Source organism: Aegilops tauschii, chromosome 4 (genome assembly GCF_002575655.3).
Source record: "Aegilops tauschii subsp. strangulata cultivar AL8/78 chromosome 4, Aet v6.0, whole genome shotgun sequence".
NCBI classification, from domain to species: Eukaryota; Viridiplantae; Streptophyta; class Magnoliopsida; order Poales; family Poaceae; genus Aegilops; species Aegilops tauschii.
In genome coordinates this window covers 217,776,295-217,798,012 of record NC_053038.3, presented here as the reverse complement: position 1 = coordinate 217,798,012, position 21,718 = coordinate 217,776,295, and the positions used below count along the sequence as shown (strand labels likewise).

Genomic DNA, 21,718 nt, shown 5'->3' with positions numbered 1-21,718 from the left:
AGCAAGCATGAACTCCTCATGACGGCGCACAATTGGGGTATGTGGCGTCACAAAAGTTCTCGACAGCCGATCGTCCCCACCGTCGATGATGTGGTGACCAGTCGGAACATACAGCAGAGGATCCAGATGGAAGTTTGCCATCAAAATAGAGCACTCCCGCTCCGCCGACGGCGAATGCAGCGGCGGCGGGGGCGTTGCAGGCGGAGGAGTCGAAGGTGTCTTAGGGCCGAGGCTGATGGAACTGGACGAGGGAGTAAAAGTGAAAGTGCAAGGGAGGTCCAAGATTGGTAAATGCGATGCCAGAGAGATATTCTCGCAATGCACCCCGGAAGTTGCAACATTACCGGGTTTTGGTTGCCAAACCAAACCCAGGATCCGAGCAAATCTGTTGCAATCTTTTTTAACGTGCCCGACCCGAAGGCAAGAAATACACCATAGTTTGGACGTGCAAGAAGTAGCAAAATGACCCTTTTCCAAGCATTTCTAACATGTATGTATTTCCTCAACCATTCCAGAAATCAAATTGTCAAAATCTTCTCTGGCTTTTTGCGAGGAAGGGATATTAGATAGCCCAGGAGAGGTGTCCTGCTCGGCCACATCCAGCGGCCCAGAAGTCGCCCGCTCCTCCCAGCCCGTGGCACGTACCGAAGATGGCCCAACATGGCCATGGGCATCCACATTCAAAGATCCATGATTCCCGCCCGAGAAGGGCGGCGTCCGATCAGCCAGGGACAGCAAATCTTGCACCGTGCTAAAAGATATTGAAGGCCTCGTCGACGTCCACCGGAGATTCGCTGGCAAGGTTGGATGAATGACTACCCTCTCATGTGATGGAACCGAATAACCCGCATCTTCAGTAGTTTGAATGCAATTTTCAGAGGCTGGATAACGATAACCACGACAAGCTGGGTAGTTTAGAAAGACTGCAAATGATAATTTCTTGCCAACTGGACGAGTAGATTTGAACGAGGACTTTGGAGGTTTATTATGCATGGCCAACAAACCAAGAGCAGCACGCCTTTTTGAGGGACTAACAAGGATCCACTCAGCATCACATTCTAATTTCCAAATCTTACACTCCCGACCCCAATTTGGGCCACCGTTACCCCAAAGATGAAAGTAACATTTGAAATGATCACAAGCAAAATATCTAAGACTTAGAATAATCATGGCTACTGCCTTGCAAGATACTTGACATCCAAATACCTTATCCTTGATCAAGAAAACCATGAACTCAGTAGCCGAACCACCAATCGCCGCCTCCAGAGCTGCCACCACTGAACCTTCATTCAAACGAAAATCATGACGCCCAAAAGAGACCACCATGGTGAAGATCTCCGAATCATCCACAGGGTGCACCGTAAAACCAGTAGATTGAAAAACCTTATCTGCAAAAACCAAACCCTTGGAGAAGTACAAGCCAAGGGTGGATCCATCATTGGAACCCATGAAAGATGGGTATGAGCGTGTAGATCCCAAAATGCCTGAGAGATCTATTGGAGAGGAACTAGAGATTGGTGGCTACATGTGGAGATCGCCGGAGGGGCTGGGTGTGTGGCCGGAGAGGGGTGGGAGAGCCATCACCTCAGAGAGAGAGTTGAATCCCCCAAAACCCGTCCAGGGCATACGCCTCTACCTGGTCGGGCCCTACGGGCAGCCGCCGCCCTTGCAGCCGGCCGCCGCTACCGGGCCAGCCGCCCTGCCCTGGTATGCGGCCACCATGGTGCCGATAGGGCCTCTACACCACACTGGCACGGTCAGCCGCCGCCCGCCATCGCCCCCACTGGCTGCAATGGCCGGCTGCGTGATCGTCGCGCCCTCGACGCCTCCCGGGTCCGGGCTACCGCAGCCCCAGCTGCCGGCCCCACCACCGCCCGCTGCCGCGCCTCAATGGCCGCAGTGGCCGGCTCCGGTGATCGCCGCGCCCCCGACGCCTCCCGGGTCCGGGCTACCGCAGCCCCAGCTCCCGGCCCAACCGCCGCCTGCTGCCGCGCCTCAATGGCCACAATGGCCGGCCCCGGCCATTGCTGCGTCCCCGTTGCCTCCCGGGTCCGGGCAGCTGCAGCCCCAGCTGCCGGCCCCACCGCTGCTCGTTGCCGCGCCTCAATGGCTGGCCCCGGCCCTCGCTACGCCCCCCACGCCACTCGGGTCCGTACCGCCGCAGCTGCCGGCCCCGCCCCCGCCCAGCACGGGGCACGGGTCACCCACGCAGGGAGGCGTACCGATCCAGCAAGTGCGCTTCCCGTCGTCACCGTCCCCAATACCGGCCTGGCTGACCGGATCATCGCCGCCACCCGTCCTGGTTTATTGGTCTCCCTTTGTAATTTTTACCAAATTTTGACAAAATATTTAACATACTCAGGCATAGATAATAAGCGTACACGTACATAAGCCTAGTTCAACCGTCATTAAGCATACTCATGCGTACATAGTTCGATCCATCCCACATCTCATCTGACATGCGGCCGGCACGATCCTGAAGCTTCTTCAGGTACTCGGCATACGCGTTGTGCGCCACCCTGCGAGAATACTTCTGCTTTAAGGAGCCAACGGCTCGTCCTCTTGCAGGCGCCAGAACACTTAGATACGCGTCATGAAGCTTCTGGTTGCAAAATGGGCATCCATAGCCGCCGTTCCATGTCCTAATACGCTTGTTATGCATTCCCGCATAAAGCTGCCTCAAGATTTGCCTCTTGTACCTCCTCTGGCCATCTTCATCCTCATTGTCCACATCGTCAGACAGCACCTGTACAAATAGTAAAACAAATTTGGCATCAAATCAATGATTACATGCCGTGAAGTAGGATTACGAATTTATGGCTATTTATTTATACATATCCAGAGATTATGGTTTGATTTTTAAGCACACTCGTATATGTACAGACCAATCTTGAGGAAAATAATGGCACAAACATATGTAGGTCATTCAAATCAACTGTCAAGCTGTGGCTCGGAATTATTACCACGAACACTAACACTAGTCGAATTACCAGCAGAAATCATTTGCACAGATGAAACAACTAATAACTTATCATCTGTACCATTCAAACAATCAATACACTACACAGATCTAACGAAACTTACTCAGATTTCACGGATTGGGAGAACATAACCATAGGATTTCTATTCCAAAAAATGGGAGGCAGGAGTAACCAGAGAAACCCTATGATCTATTTGACACATAAATGGGTATAGATGACTAACCAGCTGTCCGTCCTCGTTGGAGTCATCGCCGGACTGGTCGTCAGAGTCGGTGTGGAACTCTGCCTCCGGCTGTGGAAGCTCAACGCCGTCGTCGACGTCAGGGTGCAGCGATAATTTGCCGGCTGTGATGGCAACCTCTGTCTCCATCTCCATCTCGTGCTCTGGTGCTTTAGCAGCCCTGGCGTCGCCACTCCCTCCGATGGGGCGCTTCGGCGGCATCCTCATACACTGACGACTCTGAGGACTGAGAGCGGCATCGAGGATGCAAGCGGAGAGAGAGGATTGTCTGTGTGTAGCGAGGATGGGGGGTGCGGCCGCTCGGGCGCACCATTAATATGGAGTAGTGGGAGTTGTGGGAGAGAGGCGGGCGGCGATCAAACCGATGGCTCACCTCCCGGTGAGCCTGCACACCGGTCTGCTGTCATGCCTACCAAAGTTTCACACAGCTACTCGCACGCCTCCCGATAACACTGCGCAGCGAGCACGCCTCCATCAATTCACACACCTACATGCACGCCTCCCCATCTGCCTGCGCGGCGGACTGCTCGCATGCGTCCCGTCAACTCACGCCTGCTCGCATGGCACATGGGTTGCGCGGCGACACATATATTGTTTCTCTATTTGGATGATTAATGCTGCCGCTTTATTGCTTAACCGAAGCATGGCACGTATCCATTGTTGTTCTAACGCTCACGGTTCGAATAAATAATCCGTTTGGGATATTGGTTCCCAATTATTAATAATCTCCCGTCTATAATTAGATAAAGATTACATCAAAACTGGTCTCAAATTTGACAAAAAAAGTACAATGCCACTTTGTATTGGTGTCCATATGACAACACGATAAGTTTCATGAACTTCAAATAAGTTTTGGATGTACTAGAATTTAAAAATCAAGATTCTCAATGTTTGAAATTTGTTGCATGGGGAGTAAACATGCACCCAGTGAGACACATGTGTTTTTGCAATCCATTTAGGTGCACGGTCACGTGTGCATGTAGCTCAAATTTGATGTTTGCACATTATACCCGTCGAAAATCAATCAGTCAATGTACTAAAATGTCTTAATGATCTCTGTGATTTTTTTGAAATTAAAACATCCCTCCTTTGGTAACATGTATGTTCACCGCAGGATAATTAATTTAACATGCATCGTAGTTGCGGTGGATTCACGGTGTGTGTGTGTGGTTGTGTGCGTGTGGGGGTGGCGGGTGGCTCGCAGTACACTACGAGTTGTGAGACACCGTGTGGGTTGGCCGTTTTGTTAGGTAGGCCGGTGCCACATCAGAGTCATGAAACCCTTTCATACATAAATGTTTTGGCCACATGCAGTCGATGGTTGTCCTACACGACACTCGATACTCGCGTGTGACGCTTTCTGTGGGCCCGCGAGGACATCGTCCATCACTTTGACGAACAGCCGGCACTGAGGTTAATTTGACCAGCAAGGTAGAATCTTTTTTGTTTGTGTTATGGTGGTATATAGTACGTGTCGAAGAGGTGGGAGGGGACTAGCATATATACTATACGTACGTGTCCTTGAACAAGTACACCTCACTCAGTGTCGGGACTTTTTGGTTTCCGAGGCACGTGCCACATCAAAATTGTGAAATTGGTTATTCAAACATCACACAACGCCTTTTTGGGCCACATGCATATCCTAGCTGGGACACTCATGTGTGATGCTTCCATCAGTGGGCCCACGAGGCCATCGTCGATGCATGCATGCATCACTTTGACCTACATTGGGAGAGGTTAACTAATTTCACCATTGATGAGGATTCTTTTGGGTTGTACATATATAACGGCAGGAGCATATAGTATGCGGTGAAGAGGGGGGAAGGGGACCATCATATGTAGTACGCTTGATATGAACCTCGCTCTATGTGGGTGCATGGTTTGCGGTTTCTGAGGCATGTGGCACATCAAAGTTGTGCATTAGGTATTCAACATATATATGTTTGGCCCACATGCAAAGTGGTGGTGGTTGTCCTCTCGCACCCACTTAAGCGGTTATCAACGATATCGATGCTTTCCATCTGTGGGCCCGCTTGGTCCATCACTACTTTTTTCCTGACAAAAAGAGAGGTTAATTTGACTTAGGAGGGGATTATTATTTATGCTCTGGGATGACATGCATGATACAGTTTGAGCACACACACATGCATGTGTACGCATGAATCCCTCCCATCGAGTCGAAGTGGCTAGTACAACGACACATCGTGAACCGATCTCGCTTTGTGTGGGGAGCTAGTGTACGATTTTTGACGCACGCGCCACATCAATGTTGTACATTCAAACATGCATGCACGCATCACCTACATACATATGCATGTAGTGGTTGCCTTCGAACGGTACACTCCCTCGCGTGGTTATTGGCGACAAGCCTATATATTCATGGGCCCGCGTGGACATCCATGATCACCTTGACCAACAAAAAGATAGGTTACCATGGCGGATTCTTCATTTGGTTCGTGTTATCGTAGTATAGGTCATGGTGAGATTCAGACCCTAAGTTTGAGCGCATATACTATGAACGCATGCATGCATGAATCCCTGTCGTTGGCTTGAAGTGTGGTGTAACATACATATGCATCATCAACCTAACCCGCACTTAGTGTGGGGATTTCTAGTTCGAAATCATGGTGCCACATCAAAGTTGTTCCATTGTTACTCAAAAACACACCTCTCCATACATATGTTTGGGCCACACGCATGCAGTGGTTGTCTTCGGGGACTAGCTACTTGCGTGATTATTGGCGAGCTAGCCCATCTCCGGGGTCGCATGGACGGCCATCACTTTGACCAACAACAAGAGAGAGGTTGTACAAACAATGTGGATTATTCTTGGTCCGTTTTACGATCCATCTTGGTGAGATATGCCTCTCTGGACCGCCGACTGAAAGTGTGTGTGTGTGGCGGGGGGTTGCTACTTCGCACTTTGCTAGGTGAACCTCGGTTGGGGGGGGGCATGCATTCATAGCTTAGGATTCCCTTCGTGGCGACTCGAAGGGGGGGTGGTGGCTGCTAGCTACTTCGCACTTTGATAGGTGTACCTCGGTTGGGGGGGAGGGGGCATGCATTCATAGCTTAGGATTTCCTTCATGCCGACACAAGGGGGGGTGGGGGCAAGCAATACCGTGCGCTTTGCGAGAGAGGGTGCCACATCGAAGTTGCATTTGGTATTTGAAAATAGAACCACCCTTTTGATACATAAATTTGGTCCACATGCAAGTGTGTTCGTCTTCTGACCCTCTCCCGCGTCATTTTTCACCAAATTTATGAACATTAGACAAGTCGGATGACGCAACAGACACGGTTCACTCAAACTAACCATGTGCCACGCCGGTGCACCTGTCACGCACACATCCGCACAGTACATTGGGCTCCACGAGGCCCCCCCTCTGAAAAATATCTGCCCGCCTCGAGGGTTTTTATGTTTCATAACACGCGATTGTTATCTCCGGACCATGTGCGATGTTTCTTGTTCCCAATCATGCCTGCATCCCTAGAAAATATCTACCCGCCTCGAGGGTTTTTCTGTTTCATAACACACAGTTGTTATCTCTGGACCGTGTGCGATGTTTCTTGTTCCCAATCCCGCCTGCATCCCTAGAAAATATCTTCCCGTCTCGAGGGTTTTTCTGTTTCATAACACACAGTTGTTATCTCCGGACCGTGTGCGATGCACTATCATCAAAATTTTCAATAGCCCGGCATTTCACTCCCGCGTAGTAAAGTTTTCAGTACCCACGTCATTTCCTCAAACACCCCGCGCCCCCCTCCAGACACACACACACAACACACACACAGACACACACACACAGACACCAAAACCTCCCCGGGTGTGTGCACACACACACACCCCCTCCCTTGCTCGAATCCCTAGCAAGGTCCCCGCCGCCGCTGCCGCCACCGCCACCGCAAGGCCTCCATTGTCAACATCTGCCGGTTTGCCCGTGCAGCTTACCCACTGATCTCCATACCCGGGCCGCCCTGAGTTTCTTAGATGACGCCTGCCAAATGCCCCCTTTCCCACATATCCCCATCCCCATCCCCATCCCCCACTCCAGAGCGTCGCAGCCTAAGCCCGGCTACGCTACGCATGGAGCTCGAGGAGCGACTGGCCCAAAAGAGGTGTATAGCGGTCTCTTCGCCTGACGTCGCCGAGGAAGCTGACGACCATTACTGGCGGCACGCACTCAAGCAGCGGGCTAGAGTATGCGGGCATGTCTCGGCCGGCGGCTACGATATCGAGGTCATCGACAGCGACGGCCTGAGGCAGGCTATGTCACAGGTTAAGTGGCCCACCTCCAACCCCTCGGGTTTAGCCGCTGTCGATCTCATCCATGGCCCCGCCGCTGATCTGCTCTGGCTCGCTGTCAACAGTTTGCCATTCTACATCGCCATCGAGCCCCTTTTGTCATTTCTGAAGGACACGTTCTGCGACGCTGGCTTGGGATCCATAGCTTCCAAGTCATACCTCATCGACGGCGACCACGAGGAGGGCACCCTCTCCGGCTCTTCCAAGGGGAAAGAGCCCATCTGCTCTTCCAAGGGGAAAGCGCCCATCTGCGATATCAGGGAGGGCACCCTACAGCCGTGATGTTCCAAGGGGAAGGAGCCCATCTGCGACAACATGGAGCCCATACAGGGTCTGTGCTCTTCCCACGAGAACGAGCTCATCTATGACAAGTGAGGAAACCCATGATTTGTTTTACCGTGCCTCTTCACAGGGGGAAACCCATGATTTGTTTTGTCGAATCCCTTTTGTAGTGTAGTGAGAATATGTCCAGTTTGCTATATCTGGTTGTTTGCATTATGCCTTGTTTATTTCAGTTGTTCACAATGTGATGCTCTATATGTGCAATTATTTACTGTGCAGTACATTTCATCAATCCAGTTTTAAAAATACTGATAGGAATGCATATATTTGCTTGTTGTTAAGCCTGTTATATCTAGCATATGCCTCTTTTAAAGTTTTTTGATTGTTCGGTTGTCTGTAGTTAGCATATGTCCAGTTTCAAATGCTATCTTTGGTTGTTCGGAGTATGCCTTGTTTATTCCAGTTATTCACAACGTGATGTTCTATATGTGCAAGTATGAACTGTGCAGTTCAATTTCATCAATACCAGTTTCAACAATACCACTATGAATGACTACATTTGGTTGTTGCATCTTGTTTTTTTTGAAATCTTGGGATAGTGAGGGCACACCCACTGACTTTGTATTAAACCTCCACACAAAGAGTTACATGAGTGAGATTACATGGGGGGTAGAGGTTAAGAGAGTCCCTATACAACAAAGTATAGAGGAGTTAACTAGGTCAGGTTAGCCACCTGCCAAACAAATGGCACTAAGGCCTCTTTGACTGTATGTCTCATCATATCAAATTCACGCTTGAACCTCTGGCTCCATCCATCCACAGTGGGCACAATCCCTCTAAAGTGTTCATTGTTACGCTCCTTCCAAATGCTCCAAGCGGCTATGATGAAAATGTCCATGAACATCGGTCCGGACCACGTGTTTTCCACTGCATGCAGAAGTTGCAGCATGTTGCCATGCTCATCTTGTAGTTAACACGCCTTTCCATTTTTATTTAACAATAACCAGTGTACTTAGACTGGCACAATACCAATTTGAATGACTATGTTTGCTTGTTGTTAAATGTTAGGCATGTTGCAGTTACACACCTTTCCACTTGTTTTGCCTTACTAGCGTGCTTAAACCTGCACACTGAAGCTATCTTTTGGAGATTATTTTTTCTTCCATGTATATGTTTTGTTGATGTTTACCCTGTTTTGCTTAACATGCTTCTTGATGTACCTACACAGGACAATTTTGGGAACGAGTGCTGTTTTCCATCGAGGTTAGTTTCGTCCCATGGCTTATATCTGCTCACTGTTCAGGATATCGGTAGCTGGTACCATATAGGCCGACGGCTGATAAGGGACTAATCGGTGAATCAGACTTTTAACTGAACATATCTGTAACCCATTTATCGTTAGGTTAACTAGGGCCATATGTAATATATCTGAGGCTACATAGCAACATGCACTGTACTTAATGTCTAAATATGCAATCCTTGGCTACATAGCAACAAGGAAGAGTGTTACATTAATGTTCTAATGATGTCTACATATACGTAGAAGAGCAGCAGCAACAACAACAACACAGCCATGTTTGGATACTCAACTTAGCTAGAGGTTAGAGTTAGTTTTGTAGCTCATTACTAACCCTGAACTAACTCCATCCAAAGAGTTATTTGGATGGCAGGGTTAGATTGACAGTCAATGCACTAGGAGAACTAGGTCCAATTAGCACCTCTTGGGTTGGATAGTTTTTTTGGGTGGGTTATAGATGCAACCAGCTCAAACTAGCCCTCATGTTTAGATATACTTTAGGGCTATTTGAGCGCGAACTAGCTCAAACTAATTGTAACCCATGGATACAACACCAGTTAATCAGCCGATAATTTGTAAGAATGTACTAAACTCCTTCCGGCCCATAATATAATATGTTAATTCATCTAATATGTGAGTATATTGGATGTTATAAGATACTCCCTCCGTTCCTAAATATCTGTCTTTTTAGAGATTTCAAATGGACTACCACCTACGGATGTATATAGACATATTATAAAAGAGTGTCGTACTATATCATTGTGCAATTGCTGTTTAGCTTCTAATATTAACTTGGTGCTTTTAGGTACATATGTCATTGGTAAAGATCTGCAGTTGACCCTTTCTGCATATGGGGCAATGAGATATTGATGATCCAGCATCAAGTGAGGTAGCTGATAAAGATTGTTAGTGTAATGGGTCCAAAGATGGCAATTAAACTATTTGTTTACACTTTATCCAAGACAACAGCGAACTGCAAGATGGTAAGTAAGAACTCTGCAGCCTTCTTTTACTGCCCATAATGAGCTGTGTTAGATGACAATGTCTGAATCTTTTTCCTTTGCAGTGGTTGCCAAAGCAGTTTACTCAAGATTACCTCTCAAACTACATTGTTGAACATGTGTACATGTACGTAGGTCTAGGTTTTGTATGCCACACCTGTAGTGTCTCTCTCCCCATCTATGTACTTCTATCTTCGGAGATAAGACACCGGTCGCACCCCTTGTACCTATATATATGTGCCTAGTGCACGATCAAGCAATTATCGATGCACCAAAAATCATTCTCTACATGGTATCTATCGCAAGTCGATCCTCCCGCTTCCGCCAACCCTAGCCGCCGCCACCGCCCCACGCCACTGCTGCCACCCCTCTCCACGCGCGCCTCACCGTGCACTCTCTCCTCCCCGCTGCGCCGCCCTCCTGACGTGCGGCACCTCTCCCAACCGCCATGTTGTCCAACGCCTCCTCCTACTCCAACCCCTTCACCGTGTGGGTTCTTCACCACCATCTCCAAGGACCTGTTCCACACGGTCATGAGCGCCGGCGACGATGTCTACGCCATGTGGGTTAAGCTGAACGGCCTCTACAATGACAACAAGCTTCAGCTCTGCGTTTTTGCAGCAGGAATTTTTTGACTGTCACCAAGATGAACAGTCCATTGATGACTACTGCCGCCGCCTGAAAATGTTGGCGGATGAGCTCCGCGACATTGGCACCAAGGTTGATGACGACCTCCTCCTCAGCACGCGCACCGCCGGCCTCAATGAGGACTATGGCAACGCCGCCTCCAACCTCACCTTGATGCCGGAGCCCTCCTTCCCCAAGTTCGTGGCATACTTGCGGTTGGAGGAGCGCCGGATGAAGGGGGTTAAGAAGCGTGTGCAGCATCACGCCCTCGTCACCGGCACCTCCCGTGGCCCCCCACTACCGGCCGCCTCACCCGTGCCACGCTAGCAGCGGCCGCCCCCCGCGCCACGCCAGCAGCCGCCGCCCCCCGCGCCTCCGGCGTACTTCCCCCTGCCGCCCGCGCCACCCGCTCCTCCCGCTGCCCCCCAGCAGCCCGGTGGCGGGCGCCGCGGCAACCGCTGTGGGGGTGGCCGCAAGCAACAACAGGTGCCGGGGGCCCCTCGTCAGCAGCAGCAGGCCAACCCTCCATGGACGTACGGCACCAACCCGTGGACCGGCTTCGTCCACGCGTACTCGATGCCGGTCCCTCGGGCTCCCGCTCCAGGCATCCTTGGGCCTCGTCCGGCAAGCCACCAGGCTCTCTTAACCGCACAGAACGCCGCTCCCCTCAGCGGCTATGGTGCCGCGCCCCCGCCCGGTCCCGACTACGGGGCCGCGTCGGCCTTCGGCGCCGCCCCCGTGCCGGCTTACGGCGTTGCCCCCACTACAAAAAAAAGACACATCCATGACATTTTGGGCCGAACGAAATTTTTTTCTGTCATACTTATGACACTTCTATGACGATAATTGTGACAAAACCCAGTATCAACATAGATGTGGTGGGGTCCTACTTCTATGACAAAAAATCATGTCAGAAAATGGGCTTTTCGTCCTGGGCGGGCCGGAGACGCAGCTGCATGACATTCTTTGGGCCGTCCATGACGGAAAAAACCGTGGTAGAAGCGAGGGCAAGGAAAATATCGGGGTGTTCCCGGTTACGGTGGGTGGTCAGGGCCGAGTGATGCATGTTTCTCTCATACACGCACGCGCGTGGGTGCGAGGCGTTAGGCTCTAACTGAACCCGAGCGAGGCGTTGGGCTCTAACTGAACCCGAGCGATTGCACTGCAGGCTACGTGTTACTGAACCCGAGCGATCGATCGATGGCTGTTAACTGAACCCGATCGAGCGATTCCTTCGCTACTACTGCTAACTGAAGCCGGTCGATGCTGCCTCTGGATGAACAGAGAGCGTTGCTGGGGGGGTTTGGATGAACAGTTCCCGGTGGGGGTGGATGAACAGGACCCCGTGGTGTTGCCTCTGGATGAACAGTGAGTGTTGCTGGGGGGTTTGGATGAACAGTTCCCGGTGGGGTGGATGAACAGGACCCCGTGGTGTTGCCTCTGGATGAACAGGACCCCGATCGATTGAGCCGGTTGGGGCTGGATGAACAGGACCCCGTGGAGGGCTGGATGAAAAGGACCACCCCGTGGAGGGCAGGATGAACAGTAGACGGTGGAGGGCTGGATGAACAGTAGCCTGTGGAGGGGTGGTTGAACAGGAGCCCGTGGAGAGGGCTGGTTGAACAGTAGCCGGTGGAGTAGCGCGCGGTGGTGGCTGGATGAACAGGAGCCCGTGGATGAACAGTCGCAGGTGGAGGCTGGAGGAGGTCGACGGTGGATGAACAGTAGCCCGTGGAGGCCGGAGGGGGTCAACGATGGAGATGAACAGTATCCCGTGGAGTCCCGTTTTGCAGTACGCCACACCCCTCCTGATGAACAGGACCCCTGTTTCGACCGTTGCGCTCCAACACAAGTCCGTTTCCTCCGTTTTGCGGTACGCCACACCCCTCCCGATCAACAGGACCCCCGTTTCGACCATAGGAGGTCCGTTTCCTCCGTTTTGCGGTACGCCAGACCCCTCCTGATGAACAGGATCCCGTTTCGAACATGGTCGGTCGAACACAAGGCCATTTCCTCCGTTCTGCGGTACGCCAGGCCTCGTTTCCATCGGCTGTTCCGTCCAATCCCTCCCGATGAACACGACGACGCATTCCGTTCCGACCCAGCCGGTTGGCTCCCCATGAACACGATGACGACGCTGTTTCTCCATTCCGACCCAGCCATGTACACGAGCCCTGGCCGTACGTACGCGCGAGGCGTTCGAGACCCCGCCCATATGTACGTACGTGGTCGTATTTAATTTCTTGCACCCTGGCCGTTGTACGTACGTGTACATGCTACGTGCGCGCCTCTACTACGACACGTGCGTGCCTCTCCATCGACCAGTATGTACGTACACGTTCGCGACCAGAATGACATCGCTACGTAGGCTTCGACCAGGTGGGTCCTGACTGTCAGGCACTTCCTTGCGTGCGAAGATGTAGCTGGTGGGTCCCAGCAGTCAGGGGGTGAATCGTTTTTTTTGCCCGGACGCACTTCCTTGCGTGCGAAGATGTAGCTGGTGGGTCCCAGCAGTCAGGGGGGAACATTTTTTTTCATGAAATACGGTGGCCCGTCCGGTGGGTCCCCGCTATCAGATGGAGGAATAATTATTTTGCACGTAATAAGGAGGCACTTCCTTGCTGCGGCCGTGGACCCACCCGTCAGCCTCTCCACGTACAGTACTCTTCCGATGGAAATCGTTCCTTGACCACGTTAACCACGCCGCGCCGAGAGCACCAGGGCGGTGGACGATGGCGAGGCCTAGGAAGGGGACGACGCGGAGCCGGGGAAGACGCGGCAGTAGAAGCCCGCGCGGAGAGGAGTACGAGGGTTCACTGGTTCGGCTGCGGTGTGAGGCTGCCGTCGCCGCTGGGCCTGGCCAACAGTGGGAATAGTAGGGGGCGGTGAGGCCTCCGTGGAAGCACAGCCGGCCACGGGAGGCAGGAGCATGCGGCACGGCCGACGCTGCTTTGGGCGGCTGGAGCAAGAAGACCAGAGGTTGAAGAAGCACTACGGGCGTTGGATGGACATCGTACGGTCACTGGAGCTAGAATCATTCATATTGACTAAGTTGACAAAGCACTCCATCCCCGTCAACTTAGTAGGCCCACAAGTCAGCCACCCACCAAGGTGGGTCCCAACTAGCAGGGGGGGTATTCATTTTTTGTGCGTAATAAGGCGACACTTCCGGTGGGTCCGAGCTGACAGCGGGGGGAACATTTTTTTCACGAAATACGATGGCCCGTCCAGTGGGTCCCAGCAGTCAGGGGGAAACGTTTTTTTCGCCAAATACGGTGGCCCGTCCGGTGGATCCCTGCTGTCAGGTGGAGGAATAATTATTTCTCGCGTAATAAGGAGGCACTTCCTTGCGGCTGCCATGGACCCAGCTGTCAGCTTCTCCACGTATAGTACTCTTTCGATGGAAGTCGTTCCTTGACCACGTTGACCATGCCGTGCCGAGAGCACCAGGGTGGTGGACGACGGCGAGGCCCAGGAAGGGGAGGACGCAGAGCCGGGGAAGACGCAGGAGTGGATGCCCACGTGTAGAAGAGTATGAGGGTTAACTGGTTCGCTGCGGTGTGAGGCTGCCGTCGCCGTAGAATAACAGGGGGTGTGGGTGAATAGAGGGATGGCCTGGCCAATGGTGGGAGTAGTAGGGGCGGTGAGGCCTCCGCCGCATTGCAGCCGGCCACGGGAGGTAGGAGCATGAGGCACGACCGGCGCCGGTGTGGGCGGCTGGAGCAAGAAGACCAGAGGTTGAAGAAGCACTACGTACGGCCATTGGATGGACATCGTACGGTCACTGGAGCTAGAATCGTGCATATTGACTAAGTTGACAAAGCCCTCCATCCCCGTTAACTTAGTAGGCCCACAAGTCAGCCTGCCACTATACTGGGTCCCATCTAGCAGGGGGAGTATTCATTTTTTTGTGCGTAATAAGGACGCACTTCCTTGCGTGTGAAGATATAGCTGGTGGGTCCGAGCTGTCAGCGGCGGTAACTTTTTTTCGCGAAATACAGAGGCCCTTTCGGTGGGTCCCAGATGTCAGGTGGAGGAATCATAATTTTGCGCGTAATAAGGAGGCATTTTCTTGCGTGCGGCCGTGGACCCAGCTGTCAGCCTCTCCACGTACTGTCCACTTCAGATGCATGTCGGTCGTTGACCACGTTGACCAAGCCGCGCCGAGAGCACCAGGGCGGTGGACGACGGTGAGGCCTAGGAAGGGAACAACACGGAGGTAGGGAAGACTCGGCAGTTGTTTCCCATGCGGAGGGGAGTACGACTGTACGAGGGTTTACTGGTTCATCAGCCGTCGCCGGAGAATAACAGCAGGTGTGGGTGAGTAGAGGGATGGCTAGGCCAGCGATGGGAGTACGGTGGGGCGGTGAGGCCTGCACGGCGGCACAGCCGGCCGCGGGGAGGAGGGAGCAGGCAGTCTCGCCGGCACTTGTTTGAGCGGCTGGAGCAGGAAGAGCAGAGGTTGAAGAAGCACGACGGCCGTTGGATGGACATCCAACAGTCACTGCTTGTGCGTCAACCTTTTTTTAGGAAAGCCTCAAATCTGTGGAAAACAGCATACAACCCATCTGCCATTACTTCTAATAATTTACAGCCCATTTGCTAATTATTAAGGTTTTTTTTGGAGCCCATATTCTTTTTGTTAGCATTACAGCCCATATTGTGGCCATGGTTAAAAAATTATACGAAATTTTGCATATTTCGGTGTGGTCCGAACTGTTTTTAATCCCGAAATTTTGAGTCACATTCAAACTGATTTTAAAAATAAATGTATATCAATATAAAATCCAACAAATTGTCCATGCATAAAAATTAATGCAATTTAAAATCTAAAAATGAAAAAAAAAGAAATTTGAAACTAATTGTCGGTTTGATGTGTTTTAAAAATGTACAACACATTTCTCATTACTGATAGGCCATTTTCTCGTCCAGCCGAATGAAGCTCTCCTCGTCTTGAAAGATTTGCAGCCCAACGGGCCTGACAAAGCGACTTACTTGGAAAATCACAAAAAAACTGGGCTAGCCATTTTCAGAAAGAAAAAAAACTACTGGGCTGGTCTATGGTAAACATAAAAGAGAAGGCTGTCTAGACAGGCCAGAGTGCCCCGCACAGCCTAGTTGACACCCTGCTTCCGTCTCAAAAACAAATTAGATAAATGCCACTCCAATTATGGCGATTCATAAAAATGCCACTGCAATTTCCAAATTTTGAAAAATGCCACTGCAATTTTTGCAAACTTTGTAAAACACCACTGCAATTTGCATACTTTGAAAAACGCCACTCCAGACTTCAAAAAATGCCACTGGAAATGGCATGAAATGGCATTTTTCAAAGTTTGGAAATTGCAGTGCCATTTCTCAGAAACACCAGATTTGGAGTGGCATTTATCAAATTAACCCAAAATAAAAATAACTAGGCGAGCTGCTGGGTCCCTGGTGTCAGCCGCTCATTGTGCAATTCTCTCATTTATTGACTACGTTGACAATGGCATGGGACCCAGATGTCAGAAATCCATTAGGAGGAGCCATTTTTTATTGGCTTGAAATAAGGAGGCACTTGCTTGCGTACTGCCATGACCTTGGCGGCTCCCTGCTGTCATCCTCTCCACGTACAATCATCTCCTGATTGTGTACGCGTCAACTTGGTAGGCCCACAAGTCAGCCTCTAAACCCGTGGAGGACAAATACAACCCATTTAAAAAAATAATAGCCCATTCCATACGTTCAAACGAAAAGTTCAACATTCAGAGCAAAGTAACAGGTCTGATCCACATATAGAGTACTGAACTTCCACGTTGACAACCATCATAGCCAAGTTAACTATCTACTCCCACTAATACTCTAGTAGCGTACAAGTACTAACTTACTCTTAGCTAACTAGACTATGCCGGCCGCCATCTGCGGTACACACTAAACGCCGGCACCGGCGTCCTCCGCCTCACCTCGGACTTGCCAGAGGTGCGATAGGGCGCGTTGCTCGCGCGCGTTGGCCCTTTCCATGCCGGCGTGGTCCACCGAAGCTTCGGCTTCTAAGCGGGAAACTCACTTGACGAGCTGGTAGTAAAAATCGGCGTCGTGAACGCGTGCATGACCGGCAGCCTCCAGGGCTATTTGCTGGGTGCCGGCCTCCACGTAGTCGGCCCAGTTGCGGGCGCTCTGCTCGCGACTCCGAGCGTCGGTGCGCTGCTGCTCCATGTCCCGCTGGCGGCGCAAATCGGCGATACGCTGCTCCTCCGCCAAGCGGTCACGCTCCAACAACTCCTGCTCCTCCGCCAGGCGGCCGCGCTCCAACAAATCCTCGATCTCCGCATAGCCATCTAAAGACCGATAGAATGCCTCCTCCGTTCATCTGCCTTCCGGTGAAAAACCAAACACTAGTTCCGGCGGTGATCGCCTCCGGCCTCGCCTATTGTGGACGGGCGGGGGCATGGCGGACGTGGCGAGAGCGAGGATAAGTGGCGAGCGACGTCGGGCCGGTGGGGTCTATGAGGATAGGGCGAGTTTGGTCACGGTGCCACCATAGAAGGCCGGGAAACAGTACTTATAGGCGGAAGGTAGCGCAACGGTCATCGGAATTCAATGCATAATTAAGCAGGCATGGCTTAGAGGGCCAGCTTGCCGTGAAAAACTAGAGAAACTGAAATTCTGACTGTGCTGTCCCGTCCGTGCTGGGTCGCACACCGGCATGATGGTCAAACGAGTGCACTCGAATCACCTCCCTCCTTGTCAATAATGATTCCACGGATTTAAAAGGCCCACAACAATTAAAGCGCATCTTTTTTGCATCAGTTAGCTGCCTTAATTACGGACGGCTGCATGCAGGCACTCAAAATCGCTCGCAGCCAGTACGCGGAGCAGCATCCAACGAGTCGCAGCCGAGGGCATTAGTTGATGAACTTTAGCTGGGAGATAAGGCATTTGCGAACGTTTTCGCTGGCAGTTTCTTCAGATTCGCATGGCATTTTCTTCAGAGCAACTTGTGAGTTTCTTTAGAGGTAGGCATTTTTATTCAAAAAACTGCCACTTCGGATCTTGCGTCGCAACTAAAACTACCAGGAGCGCATTAGTAGGCTAGCTAGTGATCGATTAGTAACTTGTAAACACTGAGCGAACAGATATAAGGAACTGTTAATGCATCTCAATGATTCACAGATCATATACAAATATGTAGCTCCAAAAGCAAAGACCAGCCACAACTAAAACCAACTAGTACGATTCCCATACATAAGATCAACATGTTAATGCATCTCAATGATTCACAGATCATATACAAATATGTAGCTCCAAAAGCAAAGATCTAGAAAAAACATATGTTCTTCCTACTAACATGGATGCTTCTCTTGGCCAACATTCAGTACAGACTGAAAGACAAATTTGTTTGTGAAGTCTACAATTCCTCTTGCAAACGTAAGTGGTTTCACCAACAGTTGGAACCATGAGAATGAACCACACATGATTTAGGAACATCCACTGCAATATGATTTGGTCTTCTCTCGATCACACGGCAAGACTATTTTCGGAATACAAACTTTAACTTAGGCAAAATGATGCCCATTGTATAATCAAACCAAAGCAATGAAGCACCTAGTGTTGGCCAATAAATAGTACAATACTACTTTTCTGCAGTCCATGAAGTGACTATCCAATCTTTCTGTGTCTATTTTCGAATGGCACTGCATGTAGTGACTATACTATTCTCTTGTGATGTTCAACCAAAATTGCGGTCACTTTATGTGTTTGCCAAATAGCAATGGGCAGACATCTCTGTCTGCACAAATATCAAGCAGCTAGTAAACATATACCCCACCTTGTATTTTTGGTTTAAACATGTCTCTTCCGCTTAGCATCTGCCATTTTTTGCACTGGACAATTTGATACAGTCATGTTTTGCCCTAGAAAATTTCATACTGAATTGATTTGCTTGTCCAGAGCAGAAATATAGCGCCTATTCTTCATCAGACCAAGGATATCCATGTTCGCAGTGATGGAAGAGGTGAAATCGATACAATCAAAATTGAGCATCCAATCATTGAATCATGTCCTACACCTCCAATGTAGGTACACCCTGCCAATAGATTCACATGCAGACCACCAGTATTACTATCTAATGACAGTACAAAAAGAGTAGCAAGATAGTAGCAAACCATGTACCTTCTTAATGAACATCTCATAGTGCCACCAATTGGATATAAAGTTTTGGAAGAAAACATGCTCCTAATGTTGAACCAGTTGGACTTTTTGTGCAGTTCCAGTAAAATCGAGCATCCCTGTTTGCATAGATATTGAAAGTGTGATTACTATAAAAGGGGCACTAGTTGAAGCATAGACTCACAAATATAAGCATTCCAATTTCTTAATGGAACATAATGAACATTAATTTTAACAAAGGTGTGACTAGCTTTACCGGGATAATTTGAGTGAACTCTACACCCTCTGTTCCTTAACATAAGACGCTTTTGCGGTTCAATTTAAAGTACCCAAACGTCTAGTATTTAGAAAATTAGGTAGTAGTTTTCTTGAGCACATATCTGGGAAAGCTTGCCACACTTTATTTATGTCCATACGCTAATGCAACACCATTTTCGAATACTACAAATATACACTAATCCAGTGGCTAGTACAACAGTAGAGTAGTTATTTTATTACAGGGTACAGTATAATGGTTTTACTGAACATATTTCAATAAACTCTAGCACTGGAAGATTTCTGTAAGAATTAACAATACAAAATGTAAAGGTAACATCTTTCAGCATTGGTATACTAGCTGTGCATGAGCATTAATCCAAATACAAAAGTCTGAAGGTAACTAGCATTATTAACTAATGACAGTATAAAAAATTGCCAACCATGTACCTCCAAGGTAAATATCATTTCGAACTCGGGGGGACCTTAAAAATTGCTATCCCAATCTTGATAATCGATCAAACATAAAAACTTGATCGAACGTACCAAGAGAACAGCCGGAGGAGGAGGTGCCCACTCTTCACCTTTCCTCTTGTCTTCATATTTTTTTGTGTAGTTTAACCAAAATAAAATGACATCAGCGCCTTAGCATTTTGGTGACACCGTACAAAAAAATTAACTTATCTCATGAAAGTGAGGTATGTAATCTATAAGCATTAACAGTGCAAAAATCTTAAGGTAGTAACAAGTTTCATCATTGGTATACTGGCTGTGCAACAACATTAGAATGCCTTAGCTGAAAAATCTTTAATACATCCGCAATCAACAGCTAACCCTGAAATAATCCACTAACATTAAATGGCATTGCTTAAATTTATCGGTGGTTAACTCAAGAGGCCATCACGCAATTCATGAACCTTTGGAATGAGTTGTAGCCGATCCAACTCACTCAGGCTCAAGATTATTCACTAACCTGGAGATGGACAAACGATGGTCAGTTTTCCTCCAGCTCGGCGTACGCTGCCAATCTTACTGCCAACATTAGGCCACCTTATGTGAAGCTGGCCTGGAGCTCGGATGCCCCTCCCAAATGCCAGTTCTTTGTCTGGCTGGCTGCTCAAGATCGATGTCTAACGGCGGATAACCTTGCTAAGCGAGGGTGGCCCCATAATCCGCTGTGTCTGCTATGTCTACAAGAGCCTGAAACTGCTGCCCACCTGCTTACTTCTTGCTCTTTTGCGAAGGAAGTTTGGCACCTGACACTCTGCAAGCTGAAGATGAGCCCGTTTATGGCGGCAGTTCATGACAATTCCCTAGTTAGCTGGTGGCAGCGAACAAATGCTTCCATGGGAAAGGAAAGAGTGAAATCTTGGAGATCAATTTTGGCCCTGGTTTGGTGGAACCTCTGGAATGAAAGAAATGATAGAACATTCAGAAATATTTCTTGTCACCCCACAGAACTATTTCTGAAGATTCAGGTTGAAGCAAAGGACTGGGTTGACGCTGGGCGTAAGCGTGCAATGGCTCTTGTAGAGCGCCCCCTAGAACCAGACTGATGTACTTCTGATGTATCTCTAACCTCAATCCTCCTTGTCTAATCTTGTTTTTGTAACTGTTTATTTCTTCTATACGCAATGAAAAGCAGTGGCCCTGCCTTTTCGTCAAAAAAAATATCCGTGGAATTAGACTGAGTGCGGCATTAGTTAAATGTGGCATCACTTTAGCAGTAGCATTGCTTGACTTGACTGTTGGCGTTATACTAACAGCAAAAAAGTGACAATAAGGATGCGTTTGGTTTAAGGGACATGCTAGGCCCATTCGGACAGTGGGCGCACCAGTACGATGTACCTCCACGGAAGCATAGAGTGGTGAGGGAGGTATGGTTGCCCAGAGCAACAAATATCCAGGCAGCATATGTGGATTACGTCCCATTTTTGTTCTCTTTGGCCACCCTTTTCCTATGTGAGGACAACAAACTGATCAACCTGGTCATTCTCTATTGCGTTGTCATGCCTTTCTACCCTTCTTCAACCAAGAGACACGAGACTCGTTCCTTAGCTACTGATTTTCCCCTTTTAAACCTAGATGTGGGTTCGATGCCTACTCTCTTGGATAGTATAGTCTCCCTTCCTTTCCTTATTCAACCCAGACATGGATTAGTCTGCATGAAGTAGGGTTTCCTTTAATAGTGCAAATTAAGGTTTTCGTCTGCATGACCAGCAGAGCAGAGGACAGGAAATTGGGAAGATTGTGGAGTGGAAAAAGATCCACATGCAGTGACGTGGCAAATGGGGCAATAGAACAAGGGTATGGTTCGAAAAGAGGTAGCATACCTTAGGGTCGGCGGGAAGTGGCTTCGCTCGTGGTCATCGTCCTCTGCACGCACTACGACAGTGAGCTTGGGGACGAAGGCCATCCCGCGCGGGCGCTAGGTCTGAGAGGACGGCCTTGTCGTTAGTGCGTGACCTCGCTCGCCGACGACGAGTGCGTCAACGCGGCACATCCTTTTCTTCCCCAGCGGATCTGTGACAAACGGTGAGGAGGGAGAGAGAGGTCATCTTTTTTAGATCTGGAGAGAGG

The 21,718-nt window shown here is 49.7% G+C and overlaps 1 protein-coding gene across 1 annotated transcript; it reads left to right on the top strand.

Moving 5' to 3' along the window:
• The first annotated feature begins 10,696 nt into the window (after positions 1-10,696).
• On the top strand, positions 10,697-11,062 carry LOC109762825 (uncharacterized). The gene has a single exon (XM_020321701.1). The coding sequence runs from the start codon at positions 10,697-10,699 to the stop codon at positions 11,060-11,062; it is 366 nt and encodes a 121-aa protein (XP_020177290.1).
• The last annotated feature ends 10,656 nt before the right edge of the window (positions 11,063-21,718 follow it).

Bases quoted from the DNA above. Each gene is read 5' to 3' on its own strand.
- LOC109762825 (XM_020321701.1), top strand. From the start codon at position 10,697: ATGACAACAAGCTTCAGCTCTGCGTTTTTGCAGCAGGAATTTTTTGAC.